At 46.7% G+C, this 19,687-nt stretch overlaps 1 protein-coding gene across 1 annotated transcript; it reads right to left on the reverse strand.

The window, feature by feature from the left end:
* Positions 1-17,590: 17,590 nt before the first annotated feature.
* On the reverse strand, positions 17,591-19,468 carry LOC141026636 (uncharacterized). Its single transcript, XM_073503475.1, has 3 exons — positions 18,451-19,468; positions 18,248-18,348; positions 17,591-17,971 (listed from the first exon to the last, which is right to left on the reverse strand). The coding sequence occupies exons 1-3, from the start codon at positions 19,466-19,468 to the stop codon at positions 17,591-17,593; spliced, it is 1,500 nt and encodes a 499-aa protein (XP_073359576.1).
* Positions 19,469-19,687: the final 219 nt, after the last annotated feature.

The raw sequence follows: 19,687 nt of genomic DNA on the forward strand, positions 1-19,687 counted from the left end.
CATTTTGTAAACCCGTAGGTTATCGAAGGTTTCCTTCAAGTCATCAATCAATGTCTCCTTCTTCCTTGATTTTACCACAATATCATCCACATAGGCATGAACATTGCGGCCGATCTGTTTATGAAGACAATTATGCACACACCGTTGATAAGTCGCCTGGGCACTCTTGAGCCCAAAGGGCATGGACACATAGCAGAAGGCTCCAAAGGGAGTTATGAAGGTTGTCTTCTCCTAGTCCTTAACTGCCATTTTGATCTGATGATAACCAGAATATGCATCCAAAAAGCTTAAATGCTCGCAACCTGCCGTAGCATCAATAGTTTGATCAATACGGGGAAGGGCAAAAGGATCTGTTGGACAAGCTTTGTTGAGATCTGTGTAGTCCACACACATACGCCAAGTGCCATTCTTCTTGAGGACCAGCACCGGATTAGCCAACCACTCAGGATAGAATACTTCAACGATAAATCTAGCCGCCAAGAGTCTGGCTACTTCTTCTCCAACAGCCTTGCGTCTTTCTTCATTGAACTGGCGGAGAAACTGCTTGACCGGTTTATACTTTGGATCAATATTGAGAGTGTGCTCAGCGAGTTCTCTCGGTACACCTGGAATGTCAGAAGGCTTCCACGCAAAGATGTCCCGATTCTCATGGATGAACTCGATGAGCGCGCTTTCCTATTTCGGATCCAAGTTAGCGCTGATGCTAAATTGCTTGGACGAATCGCCGGGCATGAAGTCAACAAGCTTAGTCTCATCAGCTGATTTGAATTTTAGGGCCAGATCATGCTCTGTAGTTGGTTTCTTTAATGAAGTCATATCTGCCGGATCAACATTGTCTTTGTAAAACTTCAACTCCTCTGTTGCTCAAACCGACTCTGCATAAGCCGCATCACCTTCTTCACACTCCAGAGCGATCTTGCGGCTTCCATGCACAGTTACAGTTCCCTTGTGACCCGGCATCTTGAGCTGCAGATAGACATAACAAGGTCGTGCAATAAACTTAGCATAAGCTGGCCGTCCAAACAGGGCATGATACGGGCTTTTGATTTTCACCACTTCAAAGGTCAAAGTTTCTGATCTTGAGTCATGCTCATCTCCAAAAGCCACCTCCAGAGCTATCTTACCAACAGGATATGCCGATTTACCAGGCACCACACCATGGAACACCGTATTGGACGGTTTAAGATTTTTATCTGTTAACCCCATGCGACGGAAAGTTTCATAATAAAGGATATTGATACTACTCCCTCCATCCATGAGTACCTTAGTGAACTTATAACCTCCCACCTGAGGTGCCACCACCAGAGCCAGATGACCCGGATTGTCAACCCAGGATGGATGATCTTCTCTACTCCACACAATCGGCTGCTCGGACCAGCACAAATAACGGGGCACCGCCGGTTCAACGACATTCACCGCCCTTTTATGAAGCTTCTGATCGCGCTTGTCCAAGCTAGTGGTGAAGACATGATACTGTCCGCTATTCAACTGCTTCGGGTTGCTTTGGTAACCCGACTACTGCTGCTGCTGATCGCCCTGATGATTATAGCCATCTTGGTTACCCTGATTACTTTGATTGTTATGTCCACCCTGATTACCGTGGAAGCCTGAACCGGAATTTCCTCCACCATAACCCGGCCCATGAGAACCAGGGCCCGAACCGCCTCCTGGTCCATGATCATACCGGAAAGAATCAGAATTTTTGAACTCTTGCATGATGTAACAATCTTTCCAGAGTGCGTGGACGGGATCTCCTTCGTCCCATGCTTTGGACAGGGCTGGTTCAACAGATAAGACAAACGGTCCGGATTAGGACTTGGCCCTCCACCGTGCTGGGGCGGTTTACCCTTACGCCTCTGGCCCTTGTCATGTGTATTAGTATTAGCCACAAAGTCTAAATCGTGGTCCGCCTTACGCTTGCCGCAGTTTCCATGACCCGCCGGGTTGTGGTGCTGCCCCTTGGCGTTGCCGCTCTTTTATCCATTCCCTGTCTTATCATCGTCAGACTCGGGATCCTTGGTACTATCAGAGTCGGCATACTTCACCAGTGCAGCCATGAGGGTTCCCATGTCATTACAATGACGTTTCAGCCGTCCCAACTTCAACTTCAGGGGTTCAAACCGGCAATTGCCTTCCAATGTTAAAACTGCGGTATCAGCGTTGATGCGGTCCGATGAATGCAAAATCTCCGAAACCCGGTGCACCCAATGGGTTGTTGACTCTCCTTCCTCCTGGACACAGGTAGCTAAGTCCACAATTGACATGGGCTGCTTGCATGTATCCTTGAAATTCTGAATAAACCGGGCTCTCAACTCGGCCCATGACCTGATAGAATTAGCCGGTAAGCTCTTTAGCCAAATGCGGCCGTCCCTTCTAGCATCATGGTGAAGTATTTCGCACATGCCGCATCATCTGCATCCAGCATCTCCATGGCCATCTCATAGCTTTCGACCCATGTTTCAGGGGATAAATCGGCGGTGTAATTCCGCACCTTGCGCGGGCCCTTGAAATCCTTGGGCAGGCGCACATTGCGCAACGCCGGGACGAGACACGGCACTCCCAAAGAACTAGAGGTAACTCCTGGTTCCACCGATGTGGTTGGACGAACCGGAGTAAGCTGACGGGCTTCATGCTGCGCCGCTAACTCGGCCTCTCTGCGTGCCCGAGCCCAGTCCACCACCTCCTGAGCATCACCAGCACCACCCGCCGGGTTATTGCCACGGGGCGGATCACGGTTCCACGCATTTCTTGACACTGCTGGTTCATCCATACGCCTGCTGTAACTCCGGCTTGGACGGGGAGTGGAATGAATCCGATCGCGACTATATGAATAAGCCTCCTGTTGAACCAAGGCTATCTGAAGAAGCTCCTTAACCCGACTCGTCTCGACCGCCGCCGGAGAATCGCCTTCGATCGGGATGGCCGCCAGCCATGAAGCGGCAGCAACAATGTTGTCCATCGGGTTAGAGTAATGACCCGGCGGTGTGGGGACATGCGGTGTTACAATGTTATTCTGACGAGGCGGATCGACCAAATGTGGTTGAACCGGCGCCCCTGCCCCAGGTGCCTCCGCCCGGTTTACCACCGACGGATTACTGGTCCCTGCTCCTGGGGTGTTAAAGAGATTTCTAGCGTCATAAACCGGCGGCAGGCGAGATCTGTACCTCCTCTACGGGACTTCATTCGACGCACTCTGATCCAGCATAATCCGGTAAGTTTGTGCATCCAAAGTGGCCCGCTCCACGACCATCCTGGTATTCTCAGCTGCTAAGTCGGCTTTGGCCTGGGTGATCTGATCTTTCACTTTGGCGATTTCCGCATTGTGTGCATCCTGATCTGCCGGGTTAACCTCCGCCATCAGCATTGCCAACGTGTCAAACAAATCTGATAGAACCTGAGCTGGCGGTCGCACAGGGCCTCCTGCCCCGGCCGCTGTTGCCGCTGTCGATCCGGAAATCATCGCCGCTGCGGTCGAAGAGTGGAGAGCCGGTTGCGTACCGGCCATGAAGATCGCAACCCGGTTTGGCAGATCAAAGGGGTCCGAAATACTATCGCCATCGGAACAGCCCCCAATCCGGCCATCTTGTAACTGATATAACGACTCGGTCTCTCCGGTCGATGACTCGTCGCCGGAATAAACGACGGTCTCACCACCAGATTCCGATCTATCCTCAGATTCCCCTCCATGAATAACTCCCACGAAGGCACGCTTCATGACAGGCTTGACCCGGGCAGATCTCGCACGCTGCGCCGTTTCGACGAGGTCGGTGCAGATGTCCGGCTCAGGGCCCGGTTTGCCGATTTTGCCAATGAAAACGTGTATGCCACCAAAGGGGACCCGGTACCCGTACTCGATTGAGCCGGCCTCGGGGCCCCAGCCTGCATCGTCGATGTAGAGCTTGCCGCGACGACTCTTGGTCATCCGGCCGACAGCATAACCCTTGAGTCCTTCGAAGTTTCCCTCCAAGAACTTGAAACCATCGTGCGATAGCCCAACGGTGGGCGCCAACTGCCGTGGTTTTGTCACGGCAGATGTCCTAGAGAAAGGACTTAGTCGTGGAGCCATCGCTACGGGTTGACTTAAAGGGGTTAAAGCGGACAAGGGACGCAAGAGAGTTTTATACTAGTTCGGCCCCTTACGATGAAGGTAAAAGCCTACGTCTAGTTGTGATGGAATTGCTGGGGTTTCGATGACCAGGGAGCGAATACACTTTGCCTGAGTCTCGAGTTGTTGTCTGTTGTCCTTGAACCGCCGCCGGGTCGTCCCCTTATATACATGGGTTGACGCCCGTCGGTTTATAGAATCCCAAGGTCGGCTCATAATCGTGTCCGGCTCGGTCTCTGCTACTTCTATCTTACAACACAAGTTTACATATCAATGCCGGTTTATGTCTACAGGCCTTAAACCGGCTTTGGGCCTTGGGCCTTCATAAAGCGTCACCGTCTATGTTCATGGACTTCAGATACGGATGAACTACTTATGGGGTTAACCCGGCCTCTCCTGGCCGGTTTACGCCCAGTGGTAATATCCCCAACAGGTAAGGCATAAAATAAACTTGTGTAGCTTGGGTAGCCGCAATGAAGTGATCGGCTCCGGCATAGACGGTTGATGGTTTAAGTTCGACCAAACCAATGGAAGGCGTATGTCTTTACACCTCCCGCGGGTCAAACTATCGGCATTGAACACAGGCAGACTTAGGGTTTCGCGCCCTTTGCGAAACGTAAGCTCGTATATATTTCGTACCCTTCCGTAGTAGTCTACTGAATTTTGACCGGAGTTGTACACTCCGGTATTTATAGTTTTGGGATTAGGCCAGCTGTTTTGGTCCTCCTCTATATGGAAGCGATGCCCATTCACATCATACTTTTACATGTCATGACGGCATGGTCAAAACCCATGGAAACCCATCTCAATTCGTCATCCATAGATATATTCGGATCTTTTCCCTACAAGTTTAATTGAAATTGTTGGGTGCATTAGTTCGGTTAACTAATAAATGTTGAACTAGGTATTTAATAGGGGAATATGGAAAATTACTTTCTCCATGAACCAAGCAACAATTTTTTGATGTCTAGGGTTTCCATGATGGAGAAGAGTAAGTGCCTCCGCCTCAGTAGGAGGAATCATTCCCGTCCATTCCTCTTGAATGAATTCACTAAAAGAAGGAAAGCGGTGTTAGACTGGGACTAAGTGAACATAGAACATGATGTTGTGCAATACATAAAGGAATGGTGTAGTGGTATTACCTCATCCACACTTCCTCAACTTCCTTGATATTGTGCAAGACATAGAACATGAGGTCCTCCCACTCTTGTTGTGGCATGTTATAAGGTTTAGGGGCCCCAGCCCTGCCACCTTGCCCACTGAATAGATGGAGCTTGGGTTGATAATTGGGCTCTTCTATATTGTATCGAGGCACCTTATTATGCAGATGGGTAACGTGGTCCGGATAGTACGATGTCTTGAGGTCTAACACCTCCTCTAGGATAACTGCCTCAGCTATGGAAGCTTCAATCTTAGCTTTATTTCCACATTTCTATTGGAGATGCTTGTTCTGTCTGTCAGGGCCGTACTGCCAACGATTCTGGATAGGCGCCCCAACAATACCTCATTCGCGAGGTACAAAATGGGATGTGTCATTGAAGTAAAGAAGCCTGGCGAAAGATCTTCTCTAGCTTGACTATCAACTCCGGTACCTTCTTACACAATTGTTCAATCGCGTCTTTACTTAATTCTTTAGCACAGAGCGTGCGGATGAAATGGCTTAGCTCGGCAAGCTCTCGCCATACATGCTTGGGGACATAGCCTCGAAACATCACCGGCATTATCCGCTCAATCCATACATGGTAGTCATGACTCTTGAGCCCGTTCATTCTGCCCGTTGGAAGATTGACTCCCTTACCTATATTCTATGCATAACCATCGGTGAACTTCAGAATGAGTTTGAGCCAGATAAGCATTCCTTTTTTCTAGCGGTTTACGGACAAAGTCAGCATCTGGCTTGAACCAGTTTCTTCGACCGCATGTGGGAGGCTTCATGTTTAGACGTGGTCTATCACAAATTCTCTGTTGATCGGCTCTAGCTTTAACGTTATCCTTCGTCTTATTAGGAATATTGAGGATCGTGCGGAAAAAGGACTCTGCGACATTCTTTTCGGTGTTTATCACATCGATGGTGTAAGTGCATCTAGTGCCTCCTTTGTGGTTATGGAGTATTGAAGACAAATGGGTTAAGAGACTAATGTGTTTGTGAGTGTATACATACGAGAAAAGTCACTGAAGATTTTGTTTAACCATGAAAGACGACCCCTAAAAATGTATGTTTAGATTGAATAAATTGGTATGCCCTAAGAAATTGAAGTGGCGAATTGGAACGTGAAGATTTTGTTCCCGTAGTTTCCTTTTGCTTATATTGATTCATAGGGAACACCGTACTGTTAAAGCGGGTCTAGGTCATACGTATGCGTATTTCCGAAGTGATGCTCAAGCTACCTATTTCTTAGAGTGAAGACTATGGAAATCTCTTGAAGTACAGTCGAGTTCCACAGCAACAGAGACACAGTTCTTCTATTCGTTGACGAAATTGGTCTGAATGAAGAGTTAGGATTTCGCCGGTGTGATTCTCCTACCATGAGAAATTTGAGAGTTTAAATTTCCGACCATTGCCGGACTAAGGCGGTGCTCGAGACTAAGCCAGTCATAAGTGTTGTGGCAATGGAGGTGCAAGAAGTGCTGAAGGTGGGGTCGTATCGATGTCATGGTGAGCGGTCTGAGGACCGGCATGTCATTGGCCAGTGACAAGAGTTCCGAGGTGGTGTACAAGTCATCCTTCATGTGTTTCTTGGTGCATGTTCGGAGCTAGCAGAAACACACGGATGCTGAACAAAAGCACCCTATCTCCTATGAGCTGGCGCTATTCCAGCCTGACCGTGCTGTCGCCACCACCTATGTTATTTGGCTTCGCAATCCCCTCCTCCACGGCGGGAGGCGTGGGTTTACTTGATGTGGAGTTCGTCGTCACCTGCAGCGAGAGTGGATGTCGCATAACTTATAAGTGGGATCCACGAAGATACAGTGCCATGTAGGCAAAGTTGGTGGTTACATGTGAGAAATGCACCGTATTAGAAATCGATTTCCAACTTTAGGCATGAAAATGAACGCGCAAGCCAAATTTAGGGACCACCGGTAAATTCATCTCTTAAATAATACAAAAGGATTTTTCATCCTCCCACATCCTCCCTTTTACTCGTTGGATATCCACATATTTTTATCAGGTGTACGTGTGTGCCGATATATAACCGTACAAGTTTCTCATGTTGCGAGTGAAAGACATTGTGAGTTTTCCATGATCTTGCTTAAATACAGGTACGACTACTAAACTGAAATTAATCTGATCGTGCATATTCACTTGCAACTGGTATTCGTAAATCTACAACACATGTCATTAATGCAACACAGCTTGATCATGGATATAAAAAATGATTATTGTTCTTTGTATGCACATATGTATTGGTGGTTCATCAATGCCATCTGCATCTTGGCTATAGATATCCAAATTGTTAGTGTTTTATCTCCACACAAATATGTTGATCCTCCTGTTGGATATACTGGTCTTAGTGCCCTCTATTCACAAATATGTCAATGCTCAGTTTAGATCTTCTCGTATTAATACACTTCTAGCTTCTATAGGCTGGTGAATGCAACATTTCATTTGTATTAATATGTCTACTTTTTATTGTGGGGAATATTAATATGTCTAATGTAGCTTCATTAATGCAACTCAACTTGATCATGGTTTAAATGATCATTGTTCATTTTATGCCCTTGCAGAAAAAAGAAGGGTTCAGTGTATGTATAGATATATTGATACGTGTTTTAGATAACCTTGCATTAATATGTCTAATTTCCATTTCTGTTCTCTTCCCTCGTTCTACAGATTTCATATTTGTATTCATTTTAAGAGTTCTTCAAGATGCACATAATTTAGTCTCTGGTTACAATCTAAATGTAAGAAAGCACATAATCTGTAGAACGTGCAACCTATGTGTTATCCATGTGATAAAATAAAAATCAACATCCTAGATCAAATGTCCAAGTCAACTAAAAAAGAGATTTCCTTACAACTAATGTCAAGCCGCATTTTCAAATCACAAACAGTTTTGAGCAATGAATGATCTCAAAAAAAAAAATCATCCTGCCTGCCACCGTTTTTCTCTTTGGATGGTCCACATATTGTTTTTTTTTCATGGTGAGCGTCTGTGCCAATAGATAAACTAACGAGTTTTTCATCTTGTGATCGAATCAAAGATATTCTGTGTTGTTCATGATCTTGCTTGTACGTACGACCATGAAACTACTATTGTTATCGTGTATGAATACTTGCAACAGGGTCCTTCAGCGCCAGCACCGACCATGGATGGACATGACTATGCATGGATGCGTGCATGTAACGACCTGTTGGCTCCTGCAGGTCAAAGTACATGTTTCTCTTAGGTCTTTCCACCATCAAGGCCTTGAACAGTACCCTTTTATTCAGAACAGCAATCATGTCTCTGTGCTGAACAGACAAACTTCGGCGGATATGTTGCTGTCATGGCACGGCAAAGACAAGAACAATAGATGGACTCTCGCCACTAGTAGTATTGATCCGCGCTTGACACATGACTACTCATGGAGAAGACCCATTCCTTTAATAACATTTCCCTTTTATTCAGTCTGTTTTGGTGAATCACCAATCAGAAGAGCTTCTTCTTCTTCTGTTAAAAATAGGTTTTCTAACCCAAATTAAAGTTAGATTTCACAAGGAGTGAACCAGTGGCATTGCTGTATCCCCTTGAAGCAGAGAAGACAAGGGAGCGACAATCATATTTCCAATTATCCAGCTGGTCTTTTACAAGTATCCCTTCTTGAATACTCGGTTCAATAAATAAGTTGTTCACACTTCACAGCCATCCATGTGCATATATAGTAAGTTAATAACACAAAATCCGAGTAAATTTATGCCACAACAAGGTTTATTATTGTTATTTCAAATAACTGATGCGACAACAAATAATATTAATCACGGACATCATATGATATTAGCAAGGCGTTGTTGAGGATGAGAAGCATGTACAACTCCTCGTTTTCTTTGATGAGCGCCTCCGCACCAGGCATATCTGGAAGCTCTAACCAACACATGACGATAGGGTTGTAATTAATATCCACACAGTCGGACAGATGCAAGAACTGCTGCCCACTCTTGTCACCTTGGTAGTCCTTGATCAGGCCGTGGCACACGTTGAGGCGTCTCACCACATCTTCATACTCCACCTCACAATAACTGAGAACGTGCATTGCCACTGTTCCCTTCTTGGCATCTTGCAGCTTTTGCTTGATCTTACCACTAGCGGCAGTGACACGGCTCTTAAAGATGTCGACAGTGACAAGCACTAAGTCACGGAGGTCCTTAGCCTCAGCACTTCGATTGTCCGACTGAAGGGTGGACAAACAGAATTCTTGCGTGATAGATTCGTTGTAGGGGTTGTTGATCGAGGCCTTCTTGCATGCTTCCACCATGAGCTTGGTCGCCTTGGGCTTGCCAGTGTCAGAGCCACTAGCATGAGCGGAAAAAAGGAAGAAGATGATGGTGGAGAGGACGATGGTAGTCCTTGGCATTGCTACCATTACTACAGGGCTAGCTAGAAGCCTTGAAGTACTGAAGCGCTGGGAGGGAGGTGGAGAAAAATAGACAGAGAAGGATGTGTATTCCAGAGATGGATGGATGGACGTGATGTACATGAGGCTGAGAATTCTTTATAATGCCTGCAATGGGGTATCATAAATGCAGTATGCAGGTTTGGTCCTGAATATGTGTACTATCGGTGTCCAGTAAATGTTGAATGCTCATTTTGGATCTCTACATATTAATGCTCTCTCTATGTTCCACAAATACACAGATGCTCACTATAGATCTTGTTGTAGTAACACATATCTTACTTATATGAATCCATTAATGCAACGTAGATTGATCAAGGATATCCCAAATGATTAGTGTGCACTGAATGCCCATAGATATGTTGATGCTCATTTTGGTACGTCTTATTTGCATTGGTGTTTTCTAAACATCATTTTGTATAACTGATTTGTGACTTCTACCTCTCTTTGGGGGACGATTATATTTTCCCTCATCAAGTCTATAATTGCTCATTTTTTCTTTGCAATTTTCGAGTAGTTACAAATAATTCTAAGGGAGCTGGCACTTAGTTAACTTGGTCACACAATGAATATTTTTGTTAAAATATCAAAATTTTATATTTTTATTTTTTGTATTTCCAGGTCGATTATTCTCTGATGGGTTGTCTTTTACAACAGTTGTATTCCCCCAGTTAAAAATCACAACTTATTTTAGGGATTAAACTAGCAGTGTGACCCGCGCATTTGCGCGGCTAGACTTTCTATTTTTTCATCATGGTGCTTTTTTCTGAACCAATCTTATTTCCACTACATAAGTGTTCATATTTAAACAATATCGACAAAATGTTTTTAGATAAATAAATTTCCATCATGTCTTTCTGTAATTTGTACATATTTGTTAGTCAATATTTGGTCGTATACATTTTCTATTTAGAACAATATATATCTACATATCTATATACATGCTTGCGCGTCTTCTCATATTAATGTAGTTATCTATACCGCTTCGCACTCGAAACTAATGAGGCCCGTGAATGGTAAGGAAGTTCCTAAATATTTCTCTCACTTAAGCTCGCCCGAACTTGTCACTTATGTTGGTGCCCATCTATTTTGCATGTAATTGTATTTTTAAGCAAATTAAAATGATTTATCATATATTTGACATTAATTTGTGATTTTTTATAGAACATTCTCTATCATTCACTTATGTTGGTCACCATCTCTCTTGTAATTGAGTTTCCGATCGCAAAATATCATGTATGTCAATCTACCACCCATACTTCTAGATGCTCGTAACAATGTCCAATTACTCAAGGTGTTTATGTTATCGGGATATATCTGGCCAAGTAATTCTACTCAAACTGGAAACATATTGTAGTTTATTTTAACTTTACTTTTTTGTGTTCAACTCTACGGGTTACAATTTATATTTGAAAACTATATCTGAACTTTATATACTTTATTTTATATTTTTAAATTCACAACTAAATCGAACTGTATTATTTATTCATCTACTTAATAAGAGCTTTCTTATCATTATTATTTTGAACAACTTAAAATATTGATCAACCATGCCTTGTTTGTATCAGGGTTGGCCGTACGTATGCATGCCAACACAGTGGATAAACATCGCTCGTGCATGTTACATGTGATATGTGCCTGGAGGCTAGACTTTGTAGTATATTTCCTTTTAGGTAGGGAGATTTATGTGTGCATGTTTTTCCTTCCAAAAATCTTCTTCTAAGTTCCTATATTTTTTCAGTGTGTACGCAATCTAGTTTTATATACGGTGTCCAAATTGGACACGGCTTCTACATGTGTGTACTTGTTATGTTTTTATTCCGGATAGAATTTCAGGTAGTTCCTTTTTTTGAGACCTAGTATATACTTTCCAATGGCGTGGCAATAATGTCTGTACGTGATTTCTATTCAAAGTAGGCCTTTCGGTTGTTTCCTTTTCCATCTAATGTGTACGTATGCTTGTTGGACTGCCCATTGACGTGCTCAACAACAAAAAAGACTCCCATAGACGTGTCAATCATAAGATATGTACATCATTTATGTTTTACGTAACCTTTTCATCTTTTAATCTCAAGCGTTCTAATCAGAATCAACAGAATATATATTTTTGTCTTATGTGGATGATTGTGGTGGCTTGTTTGACTTCTATAATATATATATATATATAGCTAAAATAGATGGGGCACCTAGGTGCCTGGGCACCTTGATTATGTTGGAAAGTGTGATATATTTAATTTGTTTCCTAATTATTCTTAATGCAAGACTTTCCATGCTTACATTTTATTTTTGTTTTCTAAATATTAGGCATGCAAGACTTACCATACAATAAATCATATTAATGTTGATTTGTTTTGTTTAGAATTGTTGCGGTTATCTAATACACATATTTTTGTTTCCTAATACGGCTATCTAATATCTACCAAAAAATTATATCTATACGCAGATACGTATATATATTCAATAATTTATTTTTTGAACTATTACATTTTGTTCGTATGTATGTTTCTAATATATATTCAGGATATCATATGACTAATGTATGATACCCATGCTATAAAATACCCTACGATGATAAGAGTACAACATACCTCCGATTTTGTATACCCAATTTATCGTATATCCTAATGTCCAAATTGTAAGTATATACCTATGGTATCGTATACCTAATGGATGCTCCTATGTATGTTTCTAATGAATTAATTTTCAAGGTATATGGCATTTGGATAAAAATTAAGACCGGGCCGTACCCAATGACGATAAGAGTACATCATATGTCCTATTAGGTATACATTGGGTATACCCATGATATCATATACCCAATATATCATATACCTAGTGTAAAAAAAGATCATGTTCCACGAATGAGTAGAACATACCTCTTACTAATACACGTACGATATAGGTACATGATGCACACGTACACGCCAGATATGATATATAGATAGAGTTAATTATGATTACCACTCAATAACTTTTCTTTATGGATATCCAAATTTATGTTTAAAATCAACATTTCTACTTCATTTTTTTCTGGGGAATTTTTTTTTACTTAGTAAACATATGGATATTTAGAACTTTGTTGTGCTAATTGTGTACTCTCTTTATGCCAACTTCTCACAGATGCAGTTAGGTTTTGCAAAAGTCTAGAATGTCAGCCAACATGAAAAGGGATAAAAGTATCATCATTTGCACGTTTTTTTCACCTTCTTCACTATTTATATTTATAAGGATATTCACTTTGCGATTTATATTTTGCCAATTCGCTACAAAAGCGCAGAACAAACATTTTAGAAAATAAATGGAAAATGTGTAAAATAAAATGTGTAGGTACATAATTAAAAATATAGTATAACTCTGAGACATGCCTATATAACCTCTTATTTGCATACGTTCTTTTAAAACATAGCATAGACAAACCACATTACATTATAATAATGAATTGTTTTTTCTCGGTGACAGGGTAACTGTTATTTCTATGTCGACCAGTTGTAGCTTGAAAGAAAGTGTTATAAAACAATTATGTTACTCCCTCCTCCATAATCTAGTGCGTATAGATTTTTCTAAAAGTCAAACTTTCCAAACTTTGACCAAGTTTATAGCGAAAACAATTTATATCTACAATAGCAAATATATTTAACATGAAACTACATCTTATGGTGAATCTAATGATACATATTTGTCATTCTAGATGTAAATGTATTTCTTCACAAATTTGGTCAAACTTCGTGAAGTTTGAATTTTCAAATAAATTATATTCACTATATTACGGAACGGGGGTAGTATATTTTAGGTATAGAAGTGTGCAACACACATTTTCACAAATTCTAAGATTAAAATTTCATATTATTTCTTAAAAAATTAACTATCTAATTCTCGTTCAACAAAGAATCAATAGTCTAGGAAAATGCGAGCACCATTGTCAAGTCTAGGACATGAAACCTGAAGGGCAGCGGATACCATTGTCCTCCTTACCATTCAACCAGAGGTTGGTTCACGTTGGTTCTCACATGTTGACGGTCGTGTGCATCGGTATGAAGTTTTATTTCGGTCGGAATTTCCTATGACAGGCCGGCTACTAGAATTATCGTTACCCTAGAAAATGTTGCCATGGTTCAAATAAATTGAATTCAAATAATCCAAAATTCAAGTAAGATATAGATGATATTATCGACACAAAGATGGTCATGGCCTCTTGGCTACACATGATTGTTTGCTAAAGAGGGTCGAGGAAATGAATTGCGTTTTCCCACCAATTTTTTGCATTGTTACTTTGGCTGCCCATCGGATCTTCGTGCTTGAAAAGACTGCACCCATAGAGGTAACGAGAGAGATAAATAACTTCAAAACATCAGAAGAACACACTAACAACATGATTTCAAGAGCCAATTTTAAAGATATGTTCCACAGGGAGGGACCGATGGTATCATTTTTAGCCTTTGAAGCAAAATAAAGAATTTATTCAAAACCATGCATGTTAATATATCAATAGACAAAATCAGACTAAAATCGATGCCATGATAATTTTATTGTTATTATTAAGAGTACAATTAATTTCACATAAACATATTTTCTCAGATAAAAAGAAACATTATATACTCGAGAAACATCACATCTGGTGCCACCAAGGCAGTGTTCAATTTAACCAGCATGCACATTTCACTGTTTTCATTGACCAGAGCCCCCACTCCAGGCATATCGACAAGCTCGGAGTCGCGCTCACCGATATGATCGTATGCCATATCCAGACAACTGGCGAGCTCATTGGACCGTAGCCCTTCGTCATCGCCTTGGTAATTCCTGATCATGGCATCACATATGTTGAGGATGCTCTGCAGAATCATAATCCGCCTCACACAAACTGAGGACACGCATTGGCACCGTGCCCATCTTGCTTCATGTGTCTGTTGTCTTGGCGCAGGAGCTCTAGCACAGACGTTCTTATGGGTGAACCTCTGTCTCCCGTAGGGCCCCATGTGTTTGACAACACATGGGGTGGCCTGTTCAGCACGCCATTGTAAAAAATCATGACACAGGCATGAGGTAATAGTTAGTGGTCTACTCCTTGCTACGCCTGGGAGTTGTCACATCGTAGGAGTAAGTAGCTCCAGTAGATAAGTTTCCCTAATGCTCTATATATAGGACAAAGATCAATGGAACGCTCATTGGTGTAGGCAGCGAGTTGCCAGAAACATTTCTTCCTCCTCTGCTCTGTTCGCTCCCCTGTCTCAGCTCCTCATCCAGGCAACACACTCCTCTTCCCGGAACGCAACCACAGTCGAAGGTGAAAGGTCCGATAACATGCGTGCCATCATATTCCACCATGGCGTGGGTGCCGAGCATAGTGCCCATGGCAAGGCTAGCCTTCACCGCGCTCGTCGGCGTCGCCGACGCCGTGCGCAATGCCAACCTGATGGCTGCCGCCTTTCACATTCAGCGCGCTGCCTTCCAGGTGTTTGACTAAATGACCGAACCAAATATATATGTTGTAGGGAATTAAACTATAGGAATTCTTTGATTGATCGTGCACTAGGCACATATATATAGGTACAAGGGGTGCGACCGGTGTCTTGTCTCCCAAGATACAAGTAAATACAGAGGGAGAGAGACACTACAGGTGCGGCATACAAAACCCAGACCTACGTACATGTACACATGTTCAACACCCCCGCAGTCGAAGCGTCGCCGGTGACGCAGAGACTGGACCGGAAACCCTCAAACGTCGAGGTGGGTTGTCCCTTCGTCATGACATCGGCGAACTGCTGATCGGTGGGCACATGGAGAACTCGAACACGACCAAGTGCGACGTGCTCCCTAACGAAGTGAATGTCGAGCTCAATATGCTTCGTCCGTCGGTGATGGACAGGGTTGGCAGCGAGATACACCGCGGAGACGTTGTCACAGTAAACAAGCGTCGCCTTGGTAACCTCGCATAGCAACTCCTGAAGTAGCTGTCGTAGCCAAGAGCACTCCGCGACGGCGTTGGCCACAGCCCTGTACACGGCCTCGGTGCTCGATCGTGAGACCGTGGGTTGTCGTTTAGACGACCACGAAATCAGAGAGGGCCCGAGGTAGACGCAGTAGCCGGAAGTGGAGCGTCGAGTGTCGGGATACCCAGCCCAGTCGGCGTTGGAGTAGGCGACAAGGCTGGTGTCAGGTGATGCCGTCAGGGTGAGACCCATAGCGGTGGTGCCACGTATGTACCGAAGAATACGTTTCACCAGAGCCCAATGAGTATCACGAGGAGCATGCATATGAAGGCACACCTGCTGGACAGCGTACTGAATGTCCGGATGCGTCAGTGTGAGGTAGTGAAGCGCACCGACGATGGAGCGGTAGAAGGGAGCGTCGGACGCCGGAGAGCCCTCGACGGCGGACACCTTAGCCTTCGCGTCGACAGGCGTAGGAGCAGGCTTGCAGTTAAGCATGCCCGCTCGTAGGCGTACTTCTGCTGGTGCAGGAAGAAGCCAGTGGCCCAGCGCACAACCTCGATGCCGAGGAAGTAGTGGAGAGCCCCCAAATCCTTGAGGGCGAACTCGGTGCCGAGGCGAGTTGTGATCTGCTGAAGAAGCGCTGGCGAGGAGGCAATCAGGATGATGTCGTCGATGTACAGGAGGAGGTACGCGGTAGCGGGACCCTGGTGATAAACAAACAGGGAGGCATCGGACCATGTGGACCGGAACCCCTGCTGCTGAAGAAAGGCCGCGATCGGCTGGTACCAGGCCCGAGGCGCCTGCTTCAACCCATAGAGAGAACGGGAGAGAAAGCACACGTGGTCCGGATAGTCGGTGTCGACGAAACCAGTAGGTTGCTGACAGAACACCTTCTCGTCGAGATGGCCATGCAAGAAAGCATTAGACACATCGAGCTGGTGGACTGCCCAGGCTCGAGAAACATCAAGCTGGAGGACAGCGCGAGTCGTGCCCGGTTTGACAACCGGGGTGAAGGTGTCGGTGAAGTCCACGCCGGCACGCTGGCGAAAGCCGTGCACCACCCAACGCGCCTTGTAGCGCTCGAGAGAGCCGTCGGGGCGAGTCTTGTGGCGGAAGACCCACTTGCTAGTGATGACATTGGCACGGGGAGGCCGCGGGACAAGCTGCCACGTACGGTTGCGCTGCAGGGCATCAAACTCCTCACGCATCGCAGCTAGCCAGTTCGGATCCCGAAGGGCTGCGCGAGCGGAGGTGGGGAGTGGAGACGGTGCCGAGGTAGACGCAGCACACGCATACTTGTCAGACATGTAGCGCGTGCTAGGACGAAGTGTCCCAGTCCGAGCTCGAGTGACCACACCGGTGAGGGGTGCGGTCGCGACGACGGGGGCGGCCGAGGGGACCGCGGCGAAGGGGGCCGAGGCGGGGGGCGTCGAGGAGGCCGCGGCGACGGGGGCGGCCGGGGGGGCACGACGGGGGCCGCGGCAGGGGCCGCTGAGGGAGCCGCGGCGACGGGGGCGGCCGAGGGGGCCTCGGCGACAGGGACCGCCGGCGCGGGGAGCGCGGGCAGGGCCGGGCCCAGTGCGCGGCTAGGCGGTTCGCCAGAGGAGGAGGCAGGGGCGATCCGCACCGCGGGAGATGCCGAGGGTGACGGTACCTGCTGAAACGGGAACACCAGCTCATCAAAGTACACATGCCGCGAAGTGAAAACGCGGTGGGACACTGGATCATAGCACCGGTAACCTTTGGTGTTGGGAGGATAACCAAGGAAGATGCACGGAAGCAACCGGGGAGCGAGTTTGTGAGGAGCAGTGGACGCGGTGCTAGGATAACAGAGACACCCGAAAATGCGAAGGCCATCATTAGATGGAACCGCACCGAAGAGGAGCTGTTGAGGAGTGTAGTTCCAGTGCGAACGACGCGGGCGAATGTTAATAAGGAGGCTGGCGGTCGCGAGCGCGTCCGGCTAGAACCGAGGAGGCACGTAGGAGTGGAAGAGCAACGTGCGGACACAGTCATTAAGAGTGCGAATGACGCGCTCGGTGCTACCATTCTGCTGTGACGTGTAGGGACAGGTGAGGCAAAAAATGGTGCCATGGGACGCAAGAAGATTGTGGACGGCGACGTTGTCAAACTCCTTGCCGTTGTCAGTTTGCAAGGCGAGAATAGGACGACCGAACTGTGTGGTGACATATGAATAAAAGGTTGTGAGTGTGGCAAGAGCGTCGGACTTGCGACGGAGAGGGAATGTCCACACATAATGAGTAAAATCATCCAATATCACCAAATAGTATAAATAGCCCGTGTTGCTCGCAACCGGGGACGTCCAAACATCACTATGCAATAGCTGAAACGGAAAGGTGGAAATGTTTGTAGACTCGCTAAAAGGGAGAGACGGACGTGCTTGCCGAGACGGCAAGCCTCACAAGTGTGGTCGTCAACCTTATTACACGAGAAAGAAAAACTCTGAAGAATCTGACGCATAATGGTGGAGTTGGGATGACCCGAGGCGGGCGTGCCAAAGATCGACACTAGCGGCGAAGGCGGCGGGACGACGGGTGGTGGTGGCGCCGGAGGGGTGCACCAGGTAAAGCTCGTCCGGGCTGTCACATCAGTGGAGTACCATCCGTGTACGGGCGTCCTTTACAGAAAAGCCGATATCATCAAATTCAACAGTGATAGGATTCTCACGAGCAAGACGACGAACAGAAACTAGATTAGTGACTAAGTTAGGAGACACAAGAACATTAGACATGTTAACGGGAGTAGAAGTGGAAGGAAATGACATATGACCAACATGTGTAATGGGTAGGGAGGAACAGTTACCAACAGTGATGCGAGTGGGAGTATGAATAAGAGTTGCAGACGTGAGGTTACCGAGATGAGCAGTCATGTGAGCAGTGGTGCCCGAGTCCATGTACCAGTCTCCACCGCCATTGTAGGAACTCGGTGACGGGGCGGAGTGTAGGGCAGCGAGAAGGGTCGGGTCCCACAGCGGCGGCACCTGAGGAGGGTAAAACCCGCCGTAGGCCGGCGCGGGAGCAGCGCCGTAAGCCGGCGCGGGTGCGGCGCCGAAGGCCGGCGCGGCGGCGGCGCCGTAGGCGGGCGCGGCTCCATAAGCGGGCGCGGGCGGGGGCGCGGCACCATAGCCGCTGTAGGAGCGGTGTTCTGCGTGGCGAAGAGGGCCTGGTGGCTCGCCAGACGAGGCCCAAGGATGCCCGGAGCGGGAGCCCGAGGGACCGGCATCGAGTACGCGTGGACGACGCCAGTCCATGGATTGGTGTCGTACGTCCACGGAGGGTTGCCCCCCCCGGCGCCTGTTGCTGCTTGCGGCCGCCCCCGCGGCGGTTGCCGCGGCGCCCGCCACCTGGCTGCTGGGGGCAGCGGGAGGGGCGGGGGGCGCGGGGGGCAGGGGGAAGTACCCCGGAGGCGCGGGGGGCGGCAGCTGCTGGCGCGGCGCGGGTGGGGCGGCCGGTGGTGGGGCGCCACGGGAGGTGCCGGCGGCGAGGGCGTGATGCTGCACACGCTTCTTGACCCCCTTCATCCGGCGCTCCTCCAACCGCAAGTACGCCACGAACTTGGGAAAGGAGGGCTCCGGCATCAAGGTGAGGTTGGAGGCGGCGTTGCCGAAGTCCTCGTTGAGGCCGGTGGTGAGCGTGCTGAGGAGGAGGTCGTCATCAACCTTGGCGCCAACGTCGCGGAGCTCATCTGCCAACGTCTTCAGGCGGCGGCAGTATTCATCAATGGACTGTTCATCCTGGTGACAGTCAAAAAATTCCTGCTGTAAAAAAACGCGGCGCCAAAGCTTGTTGTCGGTAAAGAGGCCGTTCAGTTTGACCCACATGGCGCGGGCGTCGTGGCCGGTGCTCACGATTGTGTGGAACAGGTCCTTGGAGATAGTGGTGAAGAACCACCGATGATGGTGGTGTCGATCGCGGTCCACTCGACGTCGTCCATCATAGCGCGGGAGTCAACGGTGCCGTACACATGATCCATGAGGTTGTTCTCGCGGAAGAGCAGTGAGAAGTACATCTTCCACGTGAAGTACGTGGAGTTGGAGGCG

This window comes from Aegilops tauschii, chromosome 7 (assembly GCF_002575655.3).
Source record: "Aegilops tauschii subsp. strangulata cultivar AL8/78 chromosome 7, Aet v6.0, whole genome shotgun sequence".
NCBI lineage: Eukaryota > Viridiplantae > Streptophyta > Magnoliopsida > Poales > Poaceae > Aegilops > Aegilops tauschii.

Coding starts and splice junctions, on each gene's coding strand:
- LOC141026636 (XM_073503475.1), bottom strand. CDS start 19,468: ATGTGGGTCAAACTGAACGGCCTCTTTACCGACAACAAGCTTTGGCGC. Junction 18,349..18,450: donor TCCCACTCGCATCACTGTTG/GTAACTGTTCCT, acceptor CTCCTAACTTAG/TCACTAATCTAGTTTCTGTT. Junction 17,972..18,247: donor AGGACGCCCGTACACGGATG/GTACTCCACTGA, acceptor TTTCCGTTTCAG/CTATTGCATAGTGATGTTTG.